The sequence below is a fragment of the Adiantum capillus-veneris genome, chromosome 19 (assembly GCF_014529385.1).
Source record: "Adiantum capillus-veneris isolate H3 chromosome 19, ASM1452938v2, whole genome shotgun sequence".
In the NCBI taxonomy this organism is placed as follows: Eukaryota; Viridiplantae; Streptophyta; class Polypodiopsida; order Polypodiales; family Pteridaceae; genus Adiantum; species Adiantum capillus-veneris.
This window is the reverse complement of record NC_140949.1, coordinates 104,626,567-104,637,569: the sequence shown is the minus strand read 5'-3', so window position 1 is coordinate 104,637,569 and position 11,003 is coordinate 104,626,567. Positions and strand designations below refer to the sequence as shown.

At 41.5% G+C, this 11,003-nt stretch overlaps 1 protein-coding gene across 1 annotated transcript; it reads right to left on the bottom strand.

Moving 5' to 3' along the window:
• Positions 1-479: 479 nt before the first annotated feature.
• LOC147434596 (uncharacterized) lies at positions 480-1,753 on the bottom strand. Its single transcript, XM_086489989.1, has one exon. The coding sequence runs from the start codon at positions 1,750-1,752 to the stop codon at positions 574-576; it is 1,179 nt and encodes a 392-aa protein (XP_086346115.1). The 5' UTR covers position 1,753; the 3' UTR covers positions 480-573.
• Between the last annotated feature and the right edge of the window lie 9,250 nt (positions 1,754-11,003).

Here is an 11,003-nt window from a genome sequence, read left to right as displayed (position 1 = left end):
TTTTGGAAAATACTATAAATTTCTTATGAGAAAGTGTTTTTTTATTACCTCATAACATGTTAGTATAGGGTTTTTTGATACCTTTTGAATGTATGTGATATAGATAATTTTCTGTAGGTGAATAACTAAAACACAACCAGAAGATGGAGGCTGAAAATTGAAAGCTACTTCTTCCTACTACTACAAAAAAGGATAAAAAGTTTACAAACCACAAGTAGGGAAATACAATAGACCAGGCTATAGCACTACTAACAATGATCCTCTTGTTTGCTACCTCATGCCAATGATAAATGTAGGGAAAGTCATCCAAGCAGGAGCTTGCATGTTATCTCAAATGTGGCATTTCACTTAGCCCCATAGGTCATATGTCACTTTCAAGGAAGATCATATCATCTCTCTCTCTCTCTCTCTCTCTCTCTCTCTCTCTCTCTCTCTCTCTCTCACAAACACACACATAGTACACACATATTAAGGTCTTTGAAAATTATTATTTGGAGTCTAGATACATGGTTACATAGACCTGCGTTATAGCCTAAATTGATCATTTATTTAAAAAGTGAACGTGGTGAGTGATCAATGAATACCACCACCTGGGCCTATTTTTCTTGGTCCTAATATTTGGACTTCTTGTGTTTTTGTGCTCGAGTCTTCCTCCTCATTCATGCCATTTTGACTCTCTTCATTTGTTTCCTCATTGCTCTCATCATTCTCTGTACCACCATTATGGCTTTGGCTCTCTTCGTTCTTATCATTTTCGCTTTGTCCATTTTTGTTTCTACTCTCATTTTGGTGATCGTAGCTCTCCTCATTCTTATCATTATGGCCTTCTTCATTTCTATAGTCATTGCTCTCCCCACTCTTATCATTGTGACTATCCTCATTTTGGTATTCACGGCTCTCCTCGGCATTATCGTTGTAGGTCCCTTGATATTGGTCATCACTGCTCTTCTCGTTCTTGTCTTCATGGCTCTCTTGATTCCAACTATTGTTGCTCTCCCCATTTTTACTATTATTATCGTTTTCTACATTCTTACTACCATTCTCATTTTCTCCATCGTAGCTCTCCTCATGCTTGTCCTTGTCACTCTCCTCATTCTTTTCATCATTTCTCTCTTCATTCTTGTCGTGAGAGCTCTCCTCATTCTTACTATTATAATTATTTTGGTCATCATGGCTGTCCTCATTCTTGTCCTTGTGACTATCCTCATACTCACTGTTATCCTCATTTTGGCCCCCATAGCTCTCCTCATACTCGTCCCTGTGGCTTTCTTCATTGTCGTCGTCCCGGCTCTCCTCATTCTTGTTGTTATAGCTCTGCTCATTGCTATCATCGTAGTTCTCTTCACTCTTGTCATTGTGGCACTCTTCATTCTTGTTGTTGTTACTCTCCCCATTATTGCGACTATAGTCATCTTGGCAGTAGTGGTACTCTTTGGATTGTTCATGATCACCTCTGCCATCATCATCTTCATATTCCTCCTCACGGTAGCCTTGTGGAGACTGCTGGCCGTCTTGGCTGCCATAAGAGGAAGAGGCTTGCGCAAGCTGCTGGAGCAGGAGGATTAATGCAATGCAGAGCAGGGCCAAGGTCCATGATGATCTGCGGCTGCAGCCGCTGATAGCCATAAGTGCAGCGTGGGTATGAAGTAGGGTAAGGACGTACGTTGTGTCTGCGTGTGTGTATGTGAGAGCGCGCTCGTGTTTGCGTGTGTTGTAGCGCAATTTTTTTTGAGGATCAATATATGCCTGCATGGAGGGCCTTTTCTAACCACCAGTGCAGCTGCCAGCTGCATGAGCGTCGCCTTCGCCACCACCCTGTCCAATCACTGCAAGATACCGAGGATGACGTGTACCTGGCAGGAGTACTAGCACGATATAACCCAATCATCTAGCTCCAAGTTGTGTTCCCTTCTCCAATCAACATCCACCTAGAAGGGTACCTGCAACCAATCATCAACTAGTGTCAGATCTTGCAGCCCCTTGAGCCAGCCACCACGTCGATCTGTCGATTCATTCAGCCGCACGTAAGAGTTCCATGATGACATGGCCATTGTTCCTTGGCTTGGCGTCTCCATAACGTCACGAACTGCAGTCACGACACGGCGCCTTCCCCACACGTTCACGCCCTGCCTAATAGTGCCTGTACGTTATCGTAAAAACGTGGAAAACCTGGCTTCATCCTTCACAACGTTCACGTAGATAACGTGCAAATGTGGTGCTTTTAGCCATGGAATGCCTTAGATACACTAGGGGTAGATAGTTGACCCCGATTCTACCCTTAGTTTTCCCCTGAGGGGATCCAACGGCCACTCGTGATCCATGACAGCGGCAAAGGATCTCCCTTCAAGCAACCCTCGTGCGAGATAATGAAACCCCCCCTTTCCTCTTTTCGAGGATTAAACCCACAACCTGGGGGATGAGAATCATGCGCCCTAACCACATCACCAACGCACATCGTTTGTGGAATGTAGACGTCTTCCTCGAGGTTTGACGTGCAAACCTATCACAACGAGGGGGAGTACCCAAGTTCACTTTCGTGGATAAGATATACGACGCCTGCATAATGTCGAGGCCCTAGATTCCCCCCTCCCCCCCCCCCCCCCCCAAAAAAAAAAAAAGTGACACAATCAAAGAGAAGGGATCAAGGGGTTGGGACGGGCCCACATCCAATCGCAGATTTGGAGACAAAAATTTCATCAAGTTGGAGGATTAACCATAACCATTTCCACTATCATACATTCATGAAAATGTTTGGTCTGTAGAAAATAAAAACTTCTATCCGCCCTTCCCCCGTTACAAGCAATCCAATCTCACATCTTGAAGATCTCTTTCCAATCGTTGATCCTTTAAGTCATCCCCCCCTTCCTTTTGATCGTCGATAAATTTTGATCCCCCCCTCCCCCCCCCCCCCCCCCCCCCCCCCCCTCTCGTTTTGCCAATTTGGTGTGTTGGAATCTAAGTGTGTTTTGCTTTTATGGGTGTCGTGCATGTGCTTGTATGGTTTATCAAAATACATTTATCAAAAATGATTTACAGGCGTTGTACAAGCTAAAAAAAGCCAGAAACTAATTACCCTAAAATAGCCAAAAAACCCAATAGTAATCAGTATGATTTTCGTACTACAAGCTATCTTCAATTGCCTAATTATGCAATCGTAGAAAAAGTGTCAAAGGAGAAAAAAAACAGGTACCGTCAGTTTGTAACTGTACATTTTAGCAGAAAAAACTGTTAATGTATGTCATCAAGGTATCAAGATGAGTACCGACCTGAGATGGTAGCTCAACAACTTCCGTAGCTGCTTAGTATCAAAAAGCCCTCACACCTCTCCTTGAAATACACACATATAGGAAATAAACCCATAGACTAAGTGAGGGGCCATAGCACCTTGTTGACTGGATATTATATGTTCAGTCTGAATATTGTTGGGTTTGAAATTGGGATGCTGCTCTGAATATTGCTGACTTTGAACATTGCTGACTCTGAATATTACTGAGTCTGATATTTGGCCGGTCAGATATTTGCTGACTTTGACTATTGCTGAGTTTGAATATTGCTGCATCGGATTATTTACTGAATATTTACTGGGTCAAAATATTGCTAGGCCGGATTTTGGTTAGGTCGGATTTTGCTGACTATGATATTCTATGTCAAGAACATTTTTGGGTTGGACAGTTATAACCATCAATTGGTACTTGTATTGGGATGAGTTCTGAGTAGGGGAATGAGAGAGAATCTTTAGCCATGGTGTTCTTTGCTCTGTTTGATCTTTCTCTATGTTCTCTATGCTGACTCTGAAATTATCTAACTGTGTCTTTTGCTGAGTCTGATCATGGAGTGAGTATCTATTCTCTGTTTGAGAGCATCTGTGAGATAGAGATTCTTGTGTTGTTGAACCCCAACACATTTGTCGATCCCGTTGGGCTACTGAAGGTTTCGCCAATATATTTGGTGAACCTACTGCAATTGTTTGTGTGTTGTGTCTGACATTCTTGTCTTGTTGATTACCTCTAACTTTGATGGATCCATTTGGATGCCATCTTGAGAGATAATGTGACCTAAATACTGAATCTCTTGTAAGAAAAATTCACTTTTCTTTTGATTAACATAAAGTTTATTCTCTCTTAGAACTTGAAATATTACTTGGAGGTGTCGCTTGTGTTCGTCTAATGAATTAAAGTAGATGATGATATCATCAAAGAACACTCAAGTAAAGGTTTGGTGAGGCCTGAATAGCTTCTCTATCAAGCGTTTGAATGTGGATGGTGCATTGGTCAAGCCAAAAGTCATGATAATGTATTCATAAAGACCAAACGTAGTGCGAAATGCGGTCTTTACAATGTCTTGATCAACTATCCTTATTTGATGATAGCCACTTTTTAGGTCAATCCTACTGATGTAGGTGGAGCCTTGTAGCTTATCAAATAGGTCTTCTACCCGTGGAACACGAAACCTATTTTAGCTAGTGATTCTATTTAGTGCTCTATAGTCAACACACATACGATATGTGCCGTCTTTCTTTTGCACTAGTAGCACAGGAGAACAAAATGGAGATGAGCTAGGCCTAACCATGCCCTTCTCAACTAACTCATGCACTTGCCGCATAATCTCCTCCTGTTGATCTTGAGAAACTCTATAAGGAGGTTTATTATGCGGTGAACTTCCTGGAAGAAGTTCAATTGCATGGTCATCATTGCCTCGTTTAGGAGGTAGCTCACAAGGGATGTCATCAATAAAAACATCTTGAAACCCCTTGAGAAAATTGGATAACTCTAATTCCTTTTGATTGTGTATATTTTGTTTTGCTAAAACATCAGGTTCATTTTGAGAATATTTAACAAAAAACATGTACACGGAAATAGAGCTCTTTATTGACTTGTTGAAAGCTTGTGTATGTAAAATGGGTATAGTGTTACCCATTTCCTTAGCATCTATATACATATCTTTTTCCCTAAACCTAAATGAGATTCTTCTTTCAGGGAATTTAACATTGGCAGCCATGCGATCAAACCATGGTGCCCCTAGGATTACATCCTCATGCTTGAGAGGAGAGATAAAGAAGTCCTCTTTGTCTACATAGCTTTAGACATGGAGCCTCAATTTCCCGATTAAAGGAGTGACTGAAGATTCTTGCCCCTTGAAAGCACCGTCTTGCCAACTCTATAGATATAAAATTATGAGTAGAACCGAGATCAAAGAGAATAAAAACATCATCTTCTCTTACCTTTCCCTGATCATGGCATAGAGAAGATCCTTTGTGGTGAGTTTCCTCCTCTTCGATTTCGACAAAGGTAGCTCTAGGAGGATCATGGCGGTTGTTCTTTTGTGGAAAAGCGTGGTACGCATGCCCTTGTTCGCCGCACTTGAAACACCGGTTATCCTTGCGAGAACACTCAAGCTCTTCAGGAGAGAGTTTATTTTTGCCTTTATAAACTCCCTTCTCTTAAGCTTTGTTGGAGTTGCCCTTAGGAGACTTTTGGACATTGTCCTTCCCCTTAGGCTCATCGGAAGCTTTGTTTTCAGTGGGCTTAGAATTTCTCTTAGCCCCTTTTTGGAAATTGATTCGAGAGGCCACCATAGTATGCTGTATTACCGCCGATATGGTGCGTGGCCTTTGGGAGTTGACATACTCCGCCATTGCTTCAGTTAATCTCACACAAAGTTGCTGCTTTTGCTCTCCAAAATCCAACTTTTTGAACACAGTGGCTTTCAGTTGTAGGTCCCAAAACTTGTCTATATATTTGTGGATGGATTCATAGGGAGAGAGCTTCAAACTTCGCCATTCGGTGAGTACTTTGTCTTTGGCATTGGTGGCCAAAAACTGTTTCATAATAAAACTCTTAAAGCTTTCCACGTTTGTGGAGCTTCACCGTTGGCCCGTAGGCCCGTAGGGTAGACCACCATTGTCTGGCGGGCTTTTGAAAGTGCATAGCTACATGGTGTAGCTTAGAGGACTCCGTGAAGCCCTCATCTCCGAACGCGGTATCGAATTGTTGGATAAAGACCAAGACATTGTCCGTAGCACCAAAAGTGCCATCGTAGGTAAGGAAAGAGATGCTCTTGCCCCCCTCTTTGAACTTCTTGAACTTGGATGACCTCTTTCACGCAGCATAGGATTTCCTATGACCTCTTCTTTTTGATGGTTCAAAGGTTGCACCATCACTTTCTTTAGAAGATAGAATTTGAGGAAGATGGAGAAGAGGGTGATCTCTTTCTCGCATTTTTCTTTCCTTGATCTTCTTTGTCTTCACCATCACTTTCATAAGAGGAAGAGGATGAAGAAGATCGAGAAGAGGGTCTGCTCTTTCTCGCCTTTTTCTTCTCTTTCTTTTTGTCATTCCTCTTTGAAGTATGGTGTGGAGAAGTATGTGATGGTCTTCTCCGTTTTGGAGGTGATGGAGAGCATTTAGCCCGCTGTCTTCATGGAGCCATCTCTGCCGAGGTGGTGGGAGACTCACTTCTTTCTCGTTCCTTCGGTGGAGGCTCTTGAATTCTCCTTTGAGAAGGAGATGCATCATCAAGGAGAAAATTTTTGAGCCCTTTATAGGGATCCTCTTCTTCTTCCCGAGTCGGAGAGGGACCTATTTTGGAAGTCTCGCAAGGAGGCTTTGTAGGTGTTCTCTTGTCATGGTCAGGAGCTTGGAGAATCCCATGAGTACAAAGCTGCCGTCGCACTTCACTTTGGAGGGATGGATTGCCCATGTCTTGTTGAAGCCTAGAAACAAGATAGTTAATAAGCATTGGGGCATCATTAGTAGCGTTCTCATTAGCAAAATCAAAGTTATCAACATTAATTTCACTCTCTTTACTATTGTCAGCCATTCTAACAAGTTTTAGGTGTAAACTTTTTAGGTGTACTTTGGCACTTCAAGCCCTAGTTGCTACTCCTCTTTACCCCTTTAGAAAAAGCACTCAAGCTACTCTACCTGTGGCTTGAATACCATTAATTGCAAGGAATAGAAGAGAGGGTTGTTCAACACCAAAACAGCACCGGCTCCTATCAAGCTTCTAATAGCTCAATAGTGGTTAAGTCGTAGGCAAGCCCCATAGGACTCCACTATTAAGACCATAGCTCTCGACGGTGATGCCCCGTTAACTGCACAAAGGCAAGTGCACTGCAAGACTGAAAAATCCCTATTCTACTTACTCACATGCAATTAATAGTACCAACCGTTTATAGCTAGCTTGTGGACCTGCGTTCTTGAGCAATAAAAGAGAAACCTTGGGCTTTGATACCAATGTAACATTTAATGGCCTGTAACTTGTGTGTAGCGGAAAATAGCATGAAGATAGTGAGCATTTCATTAGAATAGATTCCTAATGATAATAACAAGAGTGCTTGAGTGGAGAAAGCAACAAAAAACATACCACCTAGTTAGATAGCATGAACAATATTTCAAAAGAGAGAGAAATTAAGCAATTGACAACAATTGAGGACCGGATTTTTATGGAGCTGGTCCCCCCTCCAAAAGGCTTTGTATTATGGTTTCTCCCATCAAGAGAGACATTATTCAATACAATTTCTTGTGTTCCTTCAATACTAGATAGTGCGATGAAGATGGAAACTTCATGCACTACGCAAAACACTTATCAAACACAACATCAATTCCCTCACGGTCTCAGAACCAAGACCTCACACACCTTCGAAGATGGTGAGAGCTAGCGGGGTATGAGAGTAGATTGAGAGGAAGAAGGAGTATTCTTACGAGAAAGATGTACATCTCCTCACATAATCACTTATATTAGCATAGCTTAGCTTAGTAATTAGCATGGTAGAGGAGATGAGCATGCATTGAAGCTTGGCTCTTGGTTGGATTTGCATCAAAAAGCTAAGAGTTGTTGGTGTAGGCCTCCCTTCTCACAAGCTTGGAGTAGGTGATAATCTTTCCTTTAAAGCTTGAGAAGGAGAGAGGGTCTTCTTTACTTCACCCATGAGCTAGTGTGAGTGTGTGTGTCAATAATTCCTTGCAAAAATCAGCCCCCTCTCTCTCTTGGTCGACCCGTCTTGCTATTTGCTCTTGCTAGCATCCTATTGGACCTCCCCAGGCTTAGCCAATGGTAATTAAGCAGCATAAGTGATAGCCTTATGACATGTGTCCCCCTTTCCCCTTTTGTGAGAGCTTTAGGTAATTAATAAATGCAACTAAACTCTCATTGGACCCCTTCGCCTCCTGGCCAATAGGAATCAGGCAAGCCATTGGGTTGTTGAATGCTCATTGGACCCCTTGGGAGGTTGTCCAATAGTCTTCTAGAGAGCTTAATTCCCATTGGTTCTTTTATTAAGTGTTTTTAAATTAATTAAACTAGATTTACTCTAGCCTAATTCTCATTGGTCCACCTCCAAGGCCATCCAATAGGATTTGAATACACCTTGTGGGCATCTAGGCTAGGGAGTTGACATGTGTCCCTCATTCCCTTTGGGTAAAGGGAGCTTGTGTGTGTATGTGTGTGAGTTTCTCTCTCATCCCCTACTTCTTGGCCTTTGTAGGGCTTGACAAAGACTTTTGAGACACACACAAAGCATCCAATTTTTCCTAAAGTTGACCTTTGGACACAACCTTTGAATTTTGGAACCTTAGCATTTTGGAAGTCTTAATGGGCTGAACCTTAAGGTCTTTTAAGCCCATTGTTGCGCATAGCTCTTTTGTAGAGGCCCCCCCTTTGGATCCCTATTTTCCCTCCTTTGGATCCCTAATGTGGCCGGTCTGCTAACTTAACCAATATTCTAGCTTTTTCTCCCCTGGCACTTTCCCATATTAAATGATCAGTTTAACATGAGAAAATCATTTAGGAGAATTAGGTATTGATTATTATGACAAGATAGTAGAGGTGGATTCTTACAGGATGGACTATCAGATATGGATGGAGGACTATCAAAATTCAGATTTTTATGTGCTACAGATTTTGGAGTTGCAAACTAGGCAAAGAAGAATACATTACAGGAATGTTCAGGTGGACTTAAAGATTGGATTAGGTGGAATGTGCCTTTTACAGGACAATCATATGTGATTTTGAAAAACATGAAGGATATTGCTCTGATTTTGAAAATTTGGAGTTGGAAAAATTTCAATGGAATGACAAAAAGTTCACAATACAAAAAGGCAGCAATACATCAGATCCATCAAAAATGGAAAGTCAATCAGTTGCAGCAGTGGGTAGAGTTCACTATTATACTCTTCCAAAAAACAATTGATGTTTCATTGTTTTATGCAGGTCAAAAATAAAGGTGCTCATTTGGGCCACCCAAATTAATGAGCACCTTTATTTTTGAATTGGCGTGTAGCGACAATAAGCGAGGTAATAACAGCGACAAAGGTCACCGTAATAGCAGTGGGTATATTGCCACGACTATTACCACGCTTATTGCTGAGAAACCACTACCGTGTACATAGCTGTGGTTATTGCCGCTCCCGCAAAGTTTTCTCTCTCCTTTTTCCTTTGTTTTTCCGCGGCAATGTTAGCGGTTATAGACAACTCCACTTATAGTGAAACTTGCAAAAACATACACACTATGTTACTCACACACACACACACACACGCACACACACACACACACACGCGCGTGCACACACACACACACACACATACACACACACATACACACACACATACACAAGTGAACAAATCTACTACGAATCTTGAAAATAATTAGCTTACCTTGTTGATGGGGAGCAGCGTATTAGTGAAAATCTCAAGTGCGACAATCCGTGTGGCAGCAGATCTGCAGCAAGTGAGAAGGAGGAGGACAAGAGAGGAAGAGAAAAACGAGCGACATGAAGAGGAGAAATTACCCGCGGTTTTTGTTTTTGCAGAATTTGTTGGTATAGGCGCCGGTATAATCATTGTTATGCGTGTCGAAATAGGCCCCGCTATAAGCTTCGATATCAGTCGCGTCGATATGGACATCGAAAAATTGAAAATTAAATCTTATTCAAATTTGATCTCCCTCCAAAAAATTGAAAATTAAATTTTATTAAAATTTGATCTCCCTCCAGATTTACCTACACATATACCGACGCCCGCTATAGACGTCGATAATTTGACGTTAGCATTTAAGTAATCTAGTCTTGTAGTGACAATTGTTCTTTAAAAACTATGGCCCTAGCTTATCCCTCAAGAGATTATGCATTGTTTAAGCGGTCCTAACACATACAAAATATTTTTCTTGCTTAAGTCCTTTTATTATGCCACGTTCATGTGCTATAAAAAGCATTCTTAAATGTGTTGCTTCTACCATGAAACTATAGCGATACCACTAGTGACACAGCTATGTCGCTTTTGGGATGTCCAATAGCATCATATTGTACTCACGCTCCTAGTAGTGATTTTTGGACTGTTTTTTGAGTTTTTTCCCTTTAAGTTGCAGCCCCACAATACTTTCCACATACCTTTCTCTCGTCCAAAATATTCTCCCCCACAAACATTGTGGAGTATGAAATGGAAGTTGGAACCCTCTATAAAGATTGAGACATAAAAGGACAGAGCATGAGTTCTTGCAAGAGAACATGCACACAACCAAGAGAACACGCAATGCTCAAGGGTTGTCTATAACCGCTAAAATAGCCAAAAAAACCAATATTAATTAGTATGTTTTTCAAACAATTATGTACTACAAAAAGTATCAAAGGAGAAAAAAACCAGGTACCGTCAGTTGGTAACTGTATGTTTTAGCAGAAAAAACCGTTAATGTATGTCATCAAGGTATCAAGGTGAGTACCGACCTCAGATGGTAGCTCAATGACTTCCAAACGTGCTTAGTATTAAAAAAGCCCTCACACCTCTCCTTGAAATGCACACATATAGGAAATAAACCCATAGACTAAGTGAGGGGCCAGAGCACCTTGTTGACTGGATATTATATGTTCAGTCTGAATATTGTTGAGTTTGAAATCGGGATGCTGCTCTAAATATTGTTGACTGTGAATATTACTGAGTCTGATATTTGGCCAGTCAGATATCTTTGTTGACTTTGATTATTGCTGAGTCTGAATATTGCTGCGTCGGAT

Coding starts and splice junctions, on each gene's coding strand:
- LOC147434596 (XM_086489989.1), bottom strand. CDS start 1,752: ATGCAGGCATATATTGATCCTCAAAAAAAATTGCGCTACAACACACGC.